The sequence below is a fragment of the Rhamphochromis longiceps genome, linkage group LG7 (assembly GCF_057381845.1).
Source record: "Rhamphochromis longiceps isolate RC_006_pf linkage group LG7, R_longiceps_female_GT1.1, whole genome shotgun sequence".
Classification (NCBI taxonomy): domain Eukaryota; kingdom Metazoa; phylum Chordata; class Actinopteri; order Cichliformes; family Cichlidae; genus Rhamphochromis; species Rhamphochromis longiceps.
This window is the reverse complement of record NC_140563.1, coordinates 23,288,310-23,307,159: the sequence shown is the minus strand read 5'-3', so window position 1 is coordinate 23,307,159 and position 18,850 is coordinate 23,288,310. Positions and strand designations below refer to the sequence as shown.

The following is an 18,850-nucleotide window of genomic DNA, read 5'->3' as shown; positions in this document are numbered from 1 at the left end:
GTGTGTGTGTGTGTGTGCGTGTGCGTGTGTGTGTGTGTGTGTGCGTGTGTGTGTGCAAATATAAACAAACATGGGGAAGTGACTTTTTTCTATAAAAGGATTGCTTTCTCCACCACTTTGAAAAGAGAAGTAAATTTTGACAACGTTTTTTTTATTTTTTTTTTATTTCAGGTTCCTGTGACCAAGGTCAAGATGTTTGATCCTGACCTGGTCAACAGAGCACTGATATAGAAATGGTGGTCGTGGTGGTGGTGGTGGTGTGTGTGTGTGTGTGTAGCATACCACTGCTACACCAGGGGCGGAGCGTGGGGGTGGCTTACTGGGCTTAAGCCCGGGTTGTTTTGTCAGAAGCCCGGGGTATTTTGGAGTGCAATTTTTTCATAGTTAGATGCCTGGCTGACAACTGTATAAAACAAAAAGTACACACAATATTCGAAGCACATAGTGCACACTGTGGGAATTTACGACTGTGCGTGAATCCCCCCCTGATATTGGTATGATCCAAGCTCAGGCACTAAGCGACTGAGCGAGGGGGCGAGGCAGCTGCTGCCCGTCAGTGCGCTGTTGGAGAGACGGAGCCAGCCATACTAAGGAGAGCTTAAGTTTGACCAGGTACCAAAGCAAATCATTCGTACCGTACAAATAATGTAAATATGACGGTGCATCACGAAAGATTGATATCAAACTGATCACTTGACCAATATTACGTTACTTGCTCTTCAAGTGAATCAACAAATGGCGAAATGAAAAGCCGAACAAATGCTATTTTTTTTTAGAGAGTCTTAGCTTACGTGTGTTTATTTCATATTTTCAGTTCTTACCCTCCCCGACTAAATCGGTTTCAGTTATGTACTGAAATATAAGAATGGACATTAGAGGGTTCTTTCAAAGAAAAACTCAGGTAAATGTTATTTTATATATTATGCTTTGTATGTTGTTCAGTATATTTCTATGCAAAACAAGAGGAATTTCAGTACACAGCAGGATATTCACATTTGTAACCAGATATTTACACTTTAGGGAGAAAACATAAAACATTTTTACTGCACAACATCAATTTAGAGTAAACTTTTGTTTTAGATAAATATTGAAATATCTTTTGAATTAGTTAAATGTCACAATAAAGAGAGACAGAGCTTTCTGTTTTTTATCACTTTCATCAAATTTAGGAGTACATGTACACTAAGTTTATTGTTAATTAATAAGAAAACTCCAGACGATTCCATTCTGAGCTGAAGAAGCTTCTGATAGGTTAGTAGAGTCCATGTGAGTAAACAGGTGGCACAGCTGTGGATGCATATAAGGCAAAACACAGAGCCTGTTTCTGTGACATGGGAAAATCAAGAGATGTCAACCAAAACACCAGGAAAAGAACTGTGGAGCTCCATAAGTGTGGCTCAGTTTGAATACAATTTGGTGCCATTTGCAATTAAGAAATACAGACGATTTCTCTCTTTACTCTTAAAGTTAACAAATATGTTTTTTATATTTATCAATCTAAAAAAATAAACATTTAGTCTGATTTGATGTTACAATTAAAAAGTGTTTGTGTTTTTATCTGAAGAGTTTGTAAATATCTGTATATTTGATGATTGTCAGCACAAAGAGGGAGAGAGGAACAGAGAGGGAGATGGAGAATGAGGACAGAACAGAGATGAACAAGAGCAGGTGAGACACACATGTTAGTCAAATGGTTGTTTACCAAAAGTATCACCGTATCATAGGTACTCATGTATCTCATACCTAGTGTTTCTTTTTAGGTTTGTTATTTTTCAAATTCTATATTTATTAAGTTATGCAGGCTTGTTTGCACAACAAGGCTAAATAATTATATAAACCTTTCTCAATCTAAATATTGTACTTTGGTAAAATTAAAAAATAAGTGTAGTGCAGGTCTATGATGATTTTTAGTGCTACTATCATCTAGTTCTGATTCTGGTTCTGTCTTGGTTAAGTCCCAAGTAGTCCTGATTTTGAACTGTTGTAGTCCTGTTTTAATTCTGGATCAGTTCTGGGTCTGGTTGAATTGGGGTTTAGTCCTCGTGTCTTGATACAGCCCTGATTTTGTTCTGCCTTGCTGCTTAATTAAAAAACTAGTTTAAGGTGTTCTGCACATGTGATATATATTTTTCCCTATATGAAGTCATTCTTTTTTGAACAAAACTCAAAACAGAGCCAATTAATCTTTCAGTCATTTCTACCCCCCCCCCCCCCAAGGGAAAAAAAAATCCCACATGCATACTATCCTTTTGGGCTAAGCCCCAGGTGTTTCAAATGTCTGGCTCCGCCTCTGTGCTACACACGTCTGAAATACTAGTAAACTGGTCCTGAGTATGCTCAGCATAAGGTAATGCTACTGTAATGCTTGCAACACCACCATCTGGACAGCGACGGAAAGTTCATTCTCCTCGGTTGGCTAGATACTTTTTTTTAAAGCCCTATACTCCTTTGTGTATTCATGATACTTCTTCTTTATGGTCCAATGCTGCTGTAGCATACAGTGCCACAGCAGCTGCGCATTCAGCAGGTGGACAGGTCAAACTGGTCAAACTTCAAATTTAGGGTGACTCTAAATTTATAAAATGTTGATATTACTTTAACATTGGTGCACTGCAGTTTGTTATTTTTTATTAGCAGTGTTGAGCAACTTACTTTGATAAAGTAATTAGCCCTTTCACGCATAGTGGTCACTACAGTGGACAGCTGTGCTGTTTTCTTGTATTGGTGTCAGTGCTGATGGTATACTTGCACATAAACAACTACAATGGACACTGATGTGTCACTCCATACCCTGCCGCCCACTGGTGGTTTAATGTGCCTATAGATGTATGACGTGTTCCATTGCAATTATTGTTATTTAACCCTGTCATGAATAAATTATGACAACCTCAATCAGGATTTTTTTCTTAAGTATTTTTATTCATCTTTTCATGCCTAAAGATGAATAAAAATACTTAAGAAAAAAATCCTGATTGAGGTTGTCATAATTTATTCATGACAACCTCAATCAGGATTGAGGATTTTGCCACTTCAAACAATAATTTCTGTCCACTATAAGATAAATGAAACATTATAAGCCTGATACCTGCAGACCTGAAAGCAGGAGGTGTATCACTTTCGAGCGCTCTCTTTAGAAAACGCTGTTTTTACAGTTTCTTCCTGCAGTAAACATAAAGATAGTATTCAGGAAAAACATTATGTACATTTTTAGCATAACTGGTTTTACGTAGCTTATCAACACAATTTAAAAACTGGTATAAAGTTTGAAGTCCGAACTTTTAACACAAAAGTGGAGACTCGGGGTTGTCTTGTGTTGACATAGCATCATGTTGCCCATCTGTTAATAGCTTGTAGACCCACCTTTAGCACAAATAAGCTGAAGTAATCATTTTCTGTATGACATATCAGTCTCTCAGATTGTTGTGGAGAAAACTTGGCTCACTCATCTTTTCAGCGTTGCTTCACTTCATTCACATTTGCAGACATGCGTTCATGCACTTAAGGTCCCAGTCCAGTTTATTATCTATGTGTTCTCCAAGGTATTTATGATCAATTTTTCGGTCTTTGTCACGTTGAGCTGCAGATGATTCTGCTCACACCATGTGACAAATGGGTCAACCACAGCCCGGTACTCTGACTCATCACCCTCACTGATGCATCCAACCACTGCAGAGTAATAAGAAAACTTCTGAAGATGGCAGGTCTCTGTGTAGTGGCTGCAGTCTGTGGTGTAGAGCAGCGGTCCCCAACCCCCGGGCCTCGGACCGGTACCGGTCCGTGAGTCGTTTGGTACCGGGCCGCGAGAGTTGAGGCTCAGGTGTGAAATGTATGGTTTTCAGGGGTTTTATCGGTTTTCAGTGTTATTTTGTTATCGTTTTTATCGTTTACTCGGTTTTCCCGGGTCTTTTCACGTGTGTTATGAATAAACCTTCTTTTTTTCGGTACCGGTACTAGTTTTATTTTGTTGTATTTATCCGCGACACCTTAAAGGCCGGTCCGTGAAAATACTGTCGGGCATAAACCGGTCCGTGGCGCAAAAAAGGTTGGGGACCGCTGGTGTAGAGGCTGAAGAGGAAAGGAGAGGACGGTACCTTGTGGTGGCCTCGTGTTGCTGATCATCTTGTCAGACACACACAATGTTGAAGACACATATTGTGGTCTTCGTGTCAGGTAATCAATAATCCAGGTCACAAGAGAGGTATCCACTTGCATTCCTGTCAGCTTATGACCCAGGAGGGTTCGCCTGATGGTATTGTATGCACTAGAAAAGTCGAGTGTCCTGATGCATGCTCTATCTTCCAGATAAGGAAATCCCCCAAAATGTATTCTGTTCATCTGGATGTAGCATTTTCAGTGGGAAAAACAGTACATGTGCATAATGACTCAAACTAGCATAAATGCAGAGTCCTGGCCTGACGAGATGTCATAACACAGAAGAGCTAACTCATCAGGCCAGGACTCCGCAGTCTGTCTACACCTACAGGCCAGGGCCACTCATTCAGTGATGAGGATGTATATACCCTGGACAGGGAGGAATGCTGGTTTGAGCAGAGAGTCAAGGAGGCCATTTATGTGAAAAGGGAAAGACATCTTTCACCATCTTACAATGCTCTGACTGCAGCCATTCCCCAACTCTGTAAGTAGTACTCGTGAAAATGTGCATATCAATGATCAAAGAACTGACCTCACAGCCCAATGTTCCTTCAGTGGGCTGGTTTCAGTCATCGTGCAAAGGTAGTGTTTATAAGATTGGGCAAAACCTGCAGTCAGCTGAGACTGAGGAAGTCACTTGGATGAGTAACGTTTTAACGTATTAACATGTACCTCAATGCTCCACAGCAAACTGACGGCATGTCTGTGTTTTTATTGAGGCACGCAAACTTGCTGTTGATCAGTTAATTTGGTGCACTTGATTAACAGCACCTGGTTGTTACCTAAGCTTTGAATTCCTATGGCAGCAGCTTAGTTTTGCATACACAGCTTCTGCAATTTGGCTTTTACTGTATGTCCTGATATGTAAATCCTTAGAAATGAAAGGGTGTACTTTGACCATTTTCAAGATACTGCACATGCAATATGTTGATGAACCACTCCAACATCTTTATTTTGTGGACTGATAGTTCTTTACTGGACTTGACAAGAGGAAGAAAACTTCACATGTCTGTGTGCCATTTGTTCATTACTTGCACATTAAATAACACAGGCAACAGCAATGGGTGAAATATGAGCTTTTTATAATTGAATATTTCAAATGTTTGTAGGATTCTTTGCAAACAAACCCATAGCAAAGCCAGAGACCATCGTAGCATTTAATCCTCCTAGAGGGGAAGTTGATGTTTTTATGTCAAATTTATGTCATTTATGTCAAATCTGTTTATCATTTTAGGGCACTGTGACCACTCAGCATACAGGGAGGTGCGTGTGCGTGTGTGTGTGTGTGGGTTGGGGGTCACATTCCACAGTGATTATATCTTTCTAGCCCTCATGTAAGTGTTTCTAATATATAAAAGAGCACACCACTCTCCTCTCCATTAAGCAGAACTTGGACTGTCACATTTGTGCCAAAACGTAATTTATTGTCCCGAGAGGTCGAACTTACTCAATCCGAGCAACATGTTTACCCAATACAAATGTAATTTTAGTACATGTGTTTCTTGAGACAGTGCAGGTGATGAGTAGTGCTATTTTTAGAATGGAATGTAAACCACTGGGTCACATATTTTGCTCTCAATATGACTCAGAGTTTAATTTTATTAAACAGTACACGCAATCCTTAAATGACAAGGGACACGCCATGTGTTTCCCCCTAACACGAACGCACACACATGCACACACAGACACACACAAGGTAAATAATTGATGTGGATCACAGAAGAAAGGTTTCTTCAAGTTTATTTTATTGTTTTATTTGTTCATTTATTACTGAAAATTATTACAGTTCCTGGTATTCGAAGCAAGACATTAATCTGGTTCAGTAATACCTTTTCAAGTAATTTCAGCTGAATTGTGAGCAAATGATTATGATTTATAACATTCAAATATAGGAGGCGATAAACCTAACATTTAACACACCAAAGTAGATGCTTTGAAATGGCTTGGCCTGCATTTGTTACACATAAGCCTGCTGCAAAGCTAGATGGCAGCACAGCACTTTCATCAGCTCATCAATCCTTCTCCTTCCCTTTAAGTGAAAGCTCAGCCCCAAACTAAAAGGCCTGCTTTGCTTCAGGTGCAGATAAATATGCATAAGACATGTTAAATATGAGTAAGTTCCAAAAAGGTGTAATCAAGTGAAGGCAAATGGTACAACTCATTGTTTAGATACATACATAGAAATAAAAAAGCAAAACAAAAAAATTGACACATTTCAGATACATCAGATACTTCACTGAAGTTAAACTAAAGATGTTTAATATGTAGTTTTGTTGTTGGAAATTATAGTTGCATACATTATAAGGTAGTCTTTCATATTTTAACATATAAGGTACATATTTTATATGTTTATCTATATATAAAAATTGTAGCTAACAAGCAATTCGATACATTCAGTTCAGTTTTGTGAGGATTCTGCATTTGATAGTTTGGGGCCCAGTAATGCTGATTCCTTGAAGAAAAAGTAAAATAAAAAGGCTCCCTTGTTGCAGAATGTGTTCCTCCAAGCTTTGTGTTTCGGAGAAGATCCACATGAATTGTCTTCTGTCTCAGCTGCCAAGCTCGCTTTGGATGCTGAAGAAGAGACAGACATTCTTGTCAAGTCCCATAGGTCTGGCTTGAATTCATCAATAAATCAAACACTTGTTCAGAGACACTGAAACCTGAACCTAAGCATGTGCACACAAACGTCTCAGTTTGATTTATTTCAATCTTCCTTTCATCCAGAGTGGTTTGAGCTTCCTCCGATGGGCTGTGCAGATGTAGCAGCCAGTCTTTCGCTATATCTAGCGCCGAATCTGTGGAATAAAAGTTCTGCGTGGACTAATCTTCATCTGCAGTGCTCACATAACCCCAACAGGGACTCTCCTTTGCTTTCTCATGCCTGCCCTAGGCCACCGTGTGGGTGCTTTTGGGGTTGCTGACTCGCTGACCAGTTTCCGTGCTCCATCTATGCGTTCCTGTCTCGAGGATGAGCTGAGTGGCATCCAGAAGTGAGCGGCGGCGACGTCCAAAGCCACCCGGTCCCATCTTTGATTTAGGAGCAGTGGTGTCTGTTTGAGCGTTCTTCTTTGTCAGGCTCAATCGGTAGAACAAGTCGTGGTATATACATGTGATTAGGAGGCAACCAGACTGACTTGACGTTGACCTCCTGGACCTTATATTTGGGCCAAAGCTGGAAAAAAGGGGAAGATTTACTGCTTTAGAGGTGCTGTTAAGTCTAGCTTGGCAACACATAATATGTTCACAGTGTGTAAAATCCAAAATGTTTCATATCTAGATTTTTGCATGTTTTATCCAGTAGAGAATGGATCATTTTCAGACTTCATTTGTAGCGTCTTGAACAAAAATAGATGCTTCAAAATTCTGAATTTTAACACTTTTAAAATTTGAACACCTCTCACAAATGACAGCCATGGGGGTATTCTAAGTAGGAAAATAACTAGGAGCACACTGAATGACTATGTGACTCTAGGTCACCAATCCAATGTTTCTTGTTACCTTGATGGGGTTGGGAGAGTTTTGGCAAGCCTGTCCTGCTGCGGTCCACCAAAATGTTGGTCATCGCCTGTCACTAAGCGACTGCGCAAGTCTCTCTTCATATGGCTCTGCAGCCATACTCTAGACCTGCCACAAAGATCAAACAGGTAGTTAACCACAAAACTTCAACTCTGTCACATTATCACTGATGTTAAGTGATATATATATAGCACTTTTCTACTCTACTCAACCACTCAAAGCACTTTATACAATCTAAATATGTTCATACACACGTACATGTAGTGAGTAAAAGGAAATTGCAATGAATAAATGTCAAAGACATTCAGAGACAGTGTCCACTGAAGACACTACAACTTTGCCCATTATGAAATGTAGTGCTGATGTAGCTATACTATATTCAAGTAAAAAAAAAAAAAAACATATATCTATCATTATTGGCTTAATAATCCCTTATGTCAAGAAAAAACTAAAATTCAGAATCTACTTGGCATAAAAGTTCCTTGTGTTACCAACAGTGGGCATCTTATTCTACTAGATGAATGTAGAATGAACACAATGTTCTGAGAGCTTACCTTTTTCTCAGGCTGGCGTTGGTCTCTCCTGTGGCCCCTTTTACCAATGGCAGGACTGTGGTGAAAACACAGCAGCAGATGATGGTGTGCAGAGATAATCTCATGTTGGCTGGGAGCTGCCAATGGTAAACAGACAGAAATGGCACTGAAGCGGTCATGCCTTATCTATTACCACAACATCTGAACGATGAAGCTCTTTTAGACACATTATTGCAGTAACATGTGGAGTTTTCTGCACAGAACAGCATAAATAAATAAAATATTTTCTTCCAGTGATTCAGAATTTTTTCACCAATTTTGCAGAATTTAAATTCTTTACAAAACTTACTCAAATAGAAATCAGCGACAAATTCACTTACCTCTGGCTCTAGTTTGTGTTGTGATGTACAAAATTAATGGTGCACATCCAAGTTTGTTCTTTACTACTTTAGCTGTGTGGTTTTTTTTGTTGTTGTTGTTTTTGGTGAAAGCTGTAAAGACTTTACCATGAGTTGAAGTCTGAAGTTTATGCTGCTAACATGAGAGGCTTTATAGTAGAAGGGAGGGAGTTGCACCTGAATGCCATACCCAGTGGGAGGGACTGTGGGACAGTTCATGTCAACCCCATCCACCCCACATGTACAGTCAGTCAGACCAAAAACACGTAGATAGAGACTATAATCAACACAGCAGTCCGCAAATAGCGTGACTAATAGATACTTACATAATTCTGATTTATTACTCCACCCCCCACCTCTCTCTTTGAGAAAGTGTTGAAAGAATTTTTTGCATTTCAGGGGTTTTGCAAATTGACCTAACTACATTGCTTCTCTCTGTCAAAGGTTTGTATTTGATTGTGTAAATGGAAGACTTGTTTGCAAGTCCATTTACATATTTTTGGTCTTTTCTTTCAGCAACTGTGAAGGAATCGGTTGTTTAGAGGGGTTAACAGAGGACACTCTGTGGTCTTGCATGCTTTAAGGCAGTTATTTTGGGTTTAAATGTGTTAATAACTGAAATAAATTGAAATGTGTGAGTTGGATGACTCCGTTTGAGTGTTAGCGAGCCATCTGTTAGTTTTAAATAGCTGAAAAAAGCTAACCATGTGTAAATTAGCGCTGTGCTGTTATGGCAACCGCATGCAGTGTGGCAATTTAGGAAAGAAGAGTGTGCTTTTGTGCACTTCCAAGTGATCTCTTAAATCGTTCAAAGTGCTGCTCTCAATCACTGGTAGCTGCTTGCAGGCATCCTAATTAACGAAGTGTATAAAGGTTAAACATGTTTTTCGATCTCTGTCCGCTACAGCTAACGTTTTCAGATATTTAAGAGGCCGATCTTTGCATCAAAACTGCAAATTACCAAAACAAAGAAAAAAAAACTTGGTTAGGCCTCCAGATTGGGGATGTAGCTGCCAGGCATGTACTCTATGTTGAATGATCAGAAACCATAAAATGCTTCATTAATTAGCGGTGCAATGTGAAAAAATGATACGAGCTAACGGCTAAGGTTAGCTATTAAATTTATTATTTAATTTACTACAATATTAAACTTAAAATCAGCTCGACTTGACTCGATGTTACATATCACAACCCACACCATGCTTCTATGGATTTGATCTATTTCTGATTGCAGTGCATTTCTACAACATGCACTATTTTTAACACAAGCCAAAGTCCAGGAAAAGGGAGTTCACTCCCTTCCACAGAAAATACTGCCCGTAAACTGCCTTACACGTCTTTTTGGCAGCCTGTCCTTTTCTTCCATGTAAAACATTTGAGTAATGATCTCTTTAGTGGCTAGTTTGGAGCATCCTTAAAAAAAAAGAATGAGTAACTGCCTCACAGTGCGCCAATTTTACATCCTTGAAAGAACCGATTCTGTTAACTCAACTATAAATGCCTTCGCCACAAACAAAGTAGGCCAGATGTTCAGTTGTTTGATGGGCCTTTATGTCCCCACAGTAATTTTTTTTTAAAAAGTACAGTGCGTGGCTAATGGCACTGTAGGTTTTGGTGGTGTGCTCCCAGGCTGGAGAAACGCGATGTTAAAAACTGTGGAAATGTCAAGATTTGAAGCCAATAAACACGGACTGTGTGTAGATTACTGTTTATTTTCTCTCTAAGCTGAGCTGCCTTTTTGTTGGCACACCCTGATGGTGCAAATACTTAAATAAATGATCACAATACAAGTAGTATTGAAAATTGTAAAGCCAATGCATGAACGCATGCATCTGTCTTTCTTCTGGGTCCAATTGTGGTTCCGACTATGTGTTGTATGTACACAGGCTTATTACCCGCAGAAACTGAAACTGCACCTCCTGTGGTCGTGGCAACAACAGGCTTAAAAAGAAGGTGTGGTAAAATGAATCATCTGTGCTGTGTTCTAGAGGCCTTGTTCCTGTATCCCCCATAGAAGTTTATCGTCTTTGCTGTTGCTTGTGTTTCAACAGCTGCATATATTGTGCTAACCTGAAACTTGCTGTGGCGGGTTAAGAGCAATGGGTGTAGAAGTTTTCTTGTTTCTAAATACAACATGTAAAGATCAAGCCTAAGATTATTATATCTAGGGTAGGCGTACAGTATCTTATTTTTCTTTTCTACTTATTTTTAAAACCCATATACAGTATGTGAGGATTTTACAAATAAACTGACATTAGTGTGGAAGGACAGATGTTCTAATAAATGGGACAGCAAATAATGGTAAGAGAATGTTATTCCAACTCCAGCTCTTACACTAACTCCTGTGGGGCCAAAGTTGATTTTGTTCTTCTGGATGTAACGTTTTCAGTGGGAGAAACGTTTCGTCGCTCATCCAAGTGACTTAGTGGAGACTGAAGAAGTCAGTTGGATGAGTGACAAAACATTTCTTCCACTGAAAATGCCTCGTCCAGAATCAACTTTTGGGGATTTACAAAAAAAAAAGGTACAATTCTAAAAATGAAAGTGTCAGGGGAGCTTTCCACTGGAGTAGACAGTTTGTGCTTCATAGCTATCTACCAAACAGTTTGCACCGGATCTCAAAATAAATGCTGCGTTTAAATTTTTCCCACAGCAGTTTATAATATATGTTTTTGGTGAAACGCTGCCCTTTAGTGGTGAATTTTATTTAGTTGAAATTTGCATTGGGTAATTGCAAAAAGTACCTTTTTATAGAGAAAGTTAGGAGATATAATTTCTAAATTCCCTAGTATAATATAATACTGCAATACTACCCTACTAAAAGCTATAGCACAGTACTAAACAAATATTCAACAGTGACTCTGTTTAATAAACTATGACAAACAAGCTTCTTTTAAAAGCAGTGAAGACATTTTCTATTTTCTCTGTGTCTTTTGATGAACTGTATTAGTAGTAGTAGATTAAAAGTTCTTCCCAGTTTGTTCATAATATCTTGCCTTCAACATGTATTGACCTGCAAGCAGCTGATGTAACTTTTTAGAAGCTTAGTACCGCTGTCAGGTGCCAGCTTTGTGGTCTATCGGAGTTTAGATGCCAAGAATACATGTACACTGTGGTGTCATGGCAACGCCACTGCAGCTTTCATGGGCCAAAAGATGAGTCAGTGATCTGTTTCAACGTGATCCCTTCCCGTTCTTAAATGTACTTTATTTGCTTTGCAAGCTGTTGGCGCATTTCCTGCTGCAGAATTTCCAAAACAAAGTGTACTAATCCAAATCAGTTTGTTGTTGTTGTTGTTGTTCATTAATACATTTTGACAAGTTCAAAGACAGTGTAGTGTTTGGTTTGGAGACGGGTGAATCTGATATACTTCCACAGCCAAGGGTCAGTAGAACACAGTGTGAGCTCACTTTTGGCAGACATCCATTATGTGATATTCATGGTCTATTCATAGTTACTTATTTCACTCTTTTTTTTATTACTACTGAGATAAAAGGGCAGGCACTGTAGGAATTTTATTAACTCTTTATTTGCTCTGGTATGCAATAGCCTTCTTCCTGGAATTGTGCTTTCCTAAATGTGGGGCCCTTACATTCCTTCTTGTTCCTTTCCAACAAACAGAAAGTTATTATATGAGGGTTTTTTTTCTGTTTGGAAAACAGACACACAGATTACACAGATTACAATCAATCAATCAGTTATAGATACTTTCAACTTGTTATGTGTCTAAAACACACCTGTCCACAAATCCATATCTTCCATTTCATTTTTTGTTTTGTTTTTTCAGTAGCATTTAATGACTTATTTTTCCAGTTTTTTGTCTGCCTAGCCAATAAAGCAAGAAAAAAAAACCAAGCTACATTAATGGATAATGTAGCTTGGTTCATTTCAAATCACCTCACCTGGCACTTTGTTATGTATCCCTGTTCAACTTTTAGTTAACATGAGTATTGATTTAGGTCGCTCCTAAAGTGACGGGTTGGTCTGAGTGTTACTGAATCTACTGGGATTTTCCCCACATAAGCATCTATAAGGTTTATAGAAAACGGCCTGGAAGAAGAGAAAATATGATGCCAGAGATGAGATGAGAGTGTTCAGAGGGCCACGACCGGGTGAAATTAACCCAAACAATCAATCATTACAAACAAAATATGCAGAAGAGCACCTCTTCTCTTAAATTAGACGATGGGCTACAGCAGCAGAAGACCAACCCTTTCAGCTAAGAACAGGAAACTGAGGCCATCTTTCACACAAACACAATGAAATTGGACAACAAATATTTGGAACAACAATGGCTGGTTGGATATGTTTCAGTTTCTGCTGCAACATTGAGATGGCAGAGTCATGCTATGACATAAACAACTTGAATGCATGAATCCATCCTGCCTGGTGGTGTGGGATATATTGTATTGACACACTTTGGGCACCAACTGAGCACCATTTAAATACCACAGCTTATTGAGTATTTGTACTGACTGTGTTCATCTTTATGACAGCGTGCTTCCAGCAGGATAATGGACCATGTCACAAAGATCAAATCATCACAAACTGGTTTCTTAAACATGACAATGAGTTCACTGCACTCAAATGGCCTCCACAGTTACCAGATCTCAATCCAACAGAGCACCTTTTACAGGAAATTCATGTATTTATCTATCTGCTTAGCACTTATTTTTATGTTTATTTAAGTGTTGTCTTACAGTATGTTTTGCACTAAGTACTGCAGCAATTTCCTAATGTTGTAAACCTGCTCAACATTTGGCAAAAAAAAAAAAACCCTGTCTGATTCTGATTCTGATTCTGAATGTGGAGCAAAATCTGTTAGGATGGTAAAAAAATGAAGTCAGGTTCTGAAGGCCAAAGAACTCATTCCCAGTATGACGTACCTCCTGCATCAGTGGTCATTTAGTTGTATTTAGATGTATCCCACAACACCCTACACCTAAATTAGCTTTTTTCCCTCGTCAGGGATCCATTTGGAGACTCCTAAAATTCCAATGGGTGGGATGTAGGATGGAAAGTGGGCTTTGAGAGCCAGAAACTTCAGCAGCTGGCAGAGTCTTGACTGATATTTATTAACAACGCTGTCAACCGCGCAGATAAATTTTACATTTGCACCATTGGCCAATAAATATCTTACTTCTTAGTCTTGTAAACATTTATAGAAATCTCACACAACATTGTGTTGTCAGCGCGGGCGTCGTGCTTCTGCTTGATTTCAAAACAGCTGTTGCTCGTGCTAACAACCTCTGACATGCATGCTTTTGTAACAACCTGGCATTAACGAACCAAATTATGATCAAATATTCAGATAAAATATTTCACAGATTCACACCTGTTAGTTGCCTGACACACGCGGTATCAAAACAACCACCACCGAGCAACATTTGAGCGTTTTAATATCGTCTCTGACTCTGCAGGTGCTGTTTTCTTGTGAAGATTTGAAGACTGAACCTTTCCAACTCTCAGCTGCTTTTCTTCCCTCCTTGAATAATGTTGTGAAATTTGCAGCTTTTTTTTAACATAGCTATATTTCTAGGACAGAGTATTAAGGCCATTTTTGGTAAAAGAAAAGAAAAAAAACATTTCTGGCAATATTTAAAGGGGGTGGGTGGGGGTTGTTGTTTATTTACCAGCTTTGCTAACATGTGCACTGGTGGAGTCTATTGTGGAGCCATATTGTTATTGTTTCTTTTTCTTTCTTTCTTTTGCTACTGCTACTTTCAGCTTTATGAACTCAAACAATATTCATGAACTTGTCCTGTTTTTCTGTAAACGTCTCAGTTTAATGCCAGAGACGCTTGTTTTGTTCAACAATAGGCGTCCCCTCATCCCTGCTAGGTTAAAAAAAAAAAAGAGAAAAGTTCTTTTACTTTGAACATTTCTTGTCTGTTGTTATTAAACTCAGATATATTTTCACTCAGACACAGTTTAACTCTGAGTAGACACAGCAGAGTTGAAGGTGTCACCGCAGCATAAGCTGTGCCTTTAAAGGTACAGTCAGTCATTTTGGGGCTTATTGAACAGAAAAAAACGAATTTTGTAATTGTGTTTTCCAACAAATTGATGGACATCCCAGTTCCATCTAACTGAATTTTTTTGTCTGTGGCTCACCTCAGTCTAACATCATCAGTCATCATGACTCATACACTTAATCCGAATTCTTTCACAAAGTTTTATAGAGTTGTTAGTCCTGCAGCGTCCACCGTAGCTATGTACTTGACATGGGAGGGTTAAGAAAACAAAATTCAGTTGACTGCATCTGCAACTTACTGACATCTAGTGGTGAGATTTTAGCAACTGTAATTTTAAGTTGTGTCAGTCTTGAGTTAGAATTCCTTGAACATGTTTCAACTCCTTAACCAACTTTTCCTTAGTGTGTGTGTGTGTGTGTGTGTGTGTGTGTGTGTGTGTGTGTGTGTGTGTGTGTGTGTGTCCCATCCACTGTTAAGTACTGCTGGTCAAAACCAGGACTACCTCACAAGCTTTACCATTTCAGAAATACTCAAACTAACACTGAGTATACCACATGTACCAGTGTGCTGGTTATTATTTCATAAATGAAATCAGTGTTTCACATATCTTAACAACAGAATAGAAATGAAGAAAAGAGACCACAGATTTATCTAAAGAGTCATGTCTGCTGTTTGCAATTTCACTTATAAAAATTTATTGGACTTGTTTTGCTTCATTTCCGCAAACAGTGACAGGAAAACAGGTGAGGCAAACCTAATCACAGCTGTTTCTCCTGAGGACAAATGAATTTGTGCCTTCAGTTTGTGAAAGGGTATGTCCACATTTTTAAAGCTTCAGATCTCTGCTCTAACTGGTAGCACCAAAAAAAAACCCAGTAACCACCCATAACCAAACACTATATCACACATCCTGTATTTAACCTTTGTGAACAAGCTTAAGAGGATGATATTTATTGGTTTGGTTTATGTTTAATTTCTTTTTTTTTTATTATGATACAACATGTTTTATTTTCCACATTGGCCTGACAGAAGAATGACCTATTCTTCCGTACAGGGCCACTTATACCAAAATAATAGTAATATAAATAACACAGGGGTATCCTGCCAGAATCTTAAAATATTCTGTGATACTGATTTATGGTCTTGCTTCCCTGCACTGGCTCAAACCCAGTCACCTGGCCTTAACAGCTTGACTCTCAGGCGAGCCCATTCCTCTCATATCCAACACACTAAATATTGGGTCCAGATTAACTTCACATGTTCTGTCATCATAAGATCATCAGTTACTCAGAACATCCGTGCATCTGTGAGTGGTCATGCTGCTGTGGTTCACTGGTGTGTACTCCTTGCTGCCTTGTTTATCCTGTTTATTTTTGCACTAAGGCAACAAGTGGAGAAAATGTAGATCGCATTTCCAAGATGTTTCGGGGCTTTATTCCACGTTGTCTTCTCCAATTCTGAGAGATGGATATCCCACAAGTGGCCCAAAAATGTGTTCTGAAAATAGCATGTTTACTATAGTAATTCTTCCGAAGCTAATCGTGTAATTGGAAATGATCTTTCCTGCTTCATCGCATTCTGCCATCGTGAGTCATCGCTGTCACGCCAGCGTTGCATGCAGGAAGCGAGCATCACCCGACGCTGAATCCATAAAGGATCAAAACAGCAAATCTTGCCAGCATCGCTGACCATCACTCACGCTGGGTGATGCAGCCTATTTGAAATGTGAACCTGGCACTCCAGTGAGCTAAGCGATTGTATAACACCTCATTAGAACTGGGGAGTTAATCTGTAGTTTTGGAACCAAAGGATTACTGTCATATTGTCCTCATTACAACTTTATAGTTTAAGACATGTTTCATGACTTTCAAATGAAGTGGAGAGAAGGATTGTGTAACGTGTGGATTTCATTTGGACTTTTATTTTTTCTAGACGTGTTCTTTCGAGCACTACCTCACCTCTGTTGTTTCATTGCCTGTGACGGTTGTTACACGCATGGAATACATAACATTTATGGCTTCATTTCTCTTTTTGTCATTCAGGCTTTATTATCAGTTACATAAATGTTCCTAATGGGTTCATTCAGGCATGGCCAGATCATTCTTATGTTCATTAAATGCCAGGCGCACAACCAGGAAGTTCTGTCCATAATTTATAACGTTATGATGTGAAATTCATGAGTTTGTGGAATGTTTGTGCTTTTCACTGTAAAAACTATAAAATATTTTGGCATCTGGGCAAGAAACTGAACCCCTTAAACACCCCCAGTGTATCATCAGCGTGAGTGTGTGTGAGGTGAAGAAAGGCTGTGACTAGATGAAAAGTGTAAGTGGCTGAAAGTGGCTTGCAGTGGTAAGCACTTTGGAAGGATGAGAAAATGCTGTTCATTTACCTTTTATTTGAATTATTCCTAATTATAATAATGTGATTGTATTTTTGCACAGAATCACATAAAACTGTCTTTTGATTGCTAATTTCTCACAGGTTACAACATAAATAGGATATTTATATAACATAGGATATTTAGTGGAGGAACGATTGTGAGTAGGTGTTTTTTTTAACGCATAGTTTCTGATAATTAATAATAATATGACACATTTTTATTTTCTTCCCAAAAAAGAACTTATTCGGGAACATAGTGCATGTACTGAAAATCTTAGAAGGTTATAACCTGTTATTGCAATGTGCATAACAAAGCTATAATCAAATTCATCAACTATACTCAAAAAGTACCTTAAAAAAAGACTTTGAAGGAGAGGTCAGAGGTCAAATGTGAAATTTGATATTTTATACCCATATTTGATGTTTTAAATCTTTATGCAGTACTTTATATATGTCGACTATACAAACCACAGTTGTAAGAATCATAGTTAAAAGGCTGTTTGTCATTTTTCAGCCAATAAATGATTCGGTTGACTTTAAAGACCTTGGTGGATGTAAAGCAAATTATAATGGACTGTTAACATGACCCCACTCTACACCCCTACAACGTTTTTTTAAAATTCATTCAAAACCTTTTGAGCTATGGTGTTTACAGATTGACAAAGTGACACACATTCATGCAAATACTACAAAAAACACAACCTCCTCGGTGGAGGTAATAATATTCATACATTTTGCTTACATAAGTTTAATCCTTTTCTATGTAGTTAACTATCTGCACACTAAATTAAATTATTTTTGGATTATACCTGAACCCAAAAAGTACCCTTCTCCTTCTAAGCTGAACCCTTCTTCTCTTTATTCTTTCATCCTGGTGGCTGTGAACGACTGGGCAAAGCACTCATCAGGCCAGCACAAGCAACACACTGGACCCTTGTGTAGTGCAGGGTGGTGCTCAATCAGCAGCATTGTCATCGTGGATGAGCATCGCCACAGCCTTATGCAAATACACAACACTGACTTGTTCTGCATGACTCGAGCTTTTACCTGTGAGCTATGCAAGCTGAAACTGGTGGCCATTATATTCAGTAGCTGAGCTGACTTTTCTACATTTTATCCAGAACAAAGTAGTTCATTATATTTTTCTGGATGACCTCTGAATAAATGAGCCATCGTTGAAATAAACACAACTCAGTGGCTTTTAAAAAAAACGTTTGTATGTTAAGATTTTGTACCTTCACATCACCGTACACTGTCAATTTCAAAAATGTAAAACCTACTTTTTCCTCAACTAGCTTCGATGTAGTTGAACAGCATTCAATGTCAAGTAACTGTTACACATTCAAAGCAGCTTCCTCATCATTGCTCATTAAAAATGTACACAAACATGGCATCTTTTTTGAGAGGAGGTCACATTTACTCAAACGTTTGTTCAACATAAACTGCCAGTGAGGATGCTGGAGGCAGAGCTCCACATTCAAAGCCTGAGAAGTTAAGATTAAGTGCCATGCTCTCCTGTTGTGGTTTCTTTTTTTCTTTTTGGGTGTGAGGACAAAGCAGCTTCTGTTCCTCTCCAGTCTGAAATAGCAGCCCTATGTTTACCTTCATGACCCTGGAGGAAGGGTGTGTCATCAATAAAGAAATGCTGACAGTACTGTGCAGGTAACCCCACCCCCGACGCGCACACATGCACGACTTTCACCTGGTAAAGGAGAGCTCTGCTGACTCGTTGACTTCTTTTCTTCGAGCCTGCTGCTCTTGGATATTTTTAGCACGATTTCATAAAGCTGTAATTAAGTCGGATGCTGGTAAACAATGCTTTGGTTGGAGGCCAACTCCAAACTTGGCTTAGTCATAAAAAGTCAGACGGTTTCAACGGAAAAAAGAAATA

General features: G+C 38.8%; 1 protein-coding gene and 1 long non-coding RNA gene across 2 annotated transcripts; one reads left to right on the top strand and one right to left on the bottom strand.

The window, feature by feature from the left end:
- The first annotated feature begins 538 nt into the window (after nt 1-538).
- Nucleotides 539-2,194, top strand: LOC146665325 (uncharacterized). Its single transcript, XR_014912381.1, has 3 exons — nt 539-612; nt 815-901; nt 1,600-2,194. It is a non-coding gene; the product is annotated as an uncharacterized LOC146665325 (long non-coding RNA).
- A 3,728-nt stretch (nt 2,195-5,922) lies between these two features.
- admb (adrenomedullin b) lies at nt 5,923-11,952 on the bottom strand. Its single transcript, XM_085411127.1, has 3 exons — nt 8,226-11,952; nt 7,654-7,779; nt 5,923-7,327 (listed from the first exon to the last, which is right to left on the bottom strand). Exons 1-3 carry the CDS (start codon nt 8,381-8,383, stop codon nt 7,042-7,044), a joined length of 570 nt encoding a protein of 189 aa, XP_085267253.1. The 5' UTR covers nt 8,384-11,952; the 3' UTR covers nt 5,923-7,041.
- Between the last annotated feature and the right edge of the window lie 6,898 nt (nt 11,953-18,850).

Bases quoted from the DNA above. Each gene is read 5' to 3' on its own strand.
- admb (XM_085411127.1), bottom strand. From the start codon at position 8,383: ATGACCGCTTCAGTGCCATTTCTGTCTGTTTACCATTGGCAGCTCCCA. The intron at 7,780-8,225 runs GTAAGCTCTCAG...TCTTTGTGGCAG, and splicing joins AACGCCAGCCTGAGAAAAAG to GTCTAGAGTATGGCTGCAGA. The intron at 7,328-7,653 runs GTAACAAGAAAC...CCTTTTTTCCAG, and splicing joins ACTCTCCCAACCCCATCAAG to CTTTGGCCCAAATATAAGGT.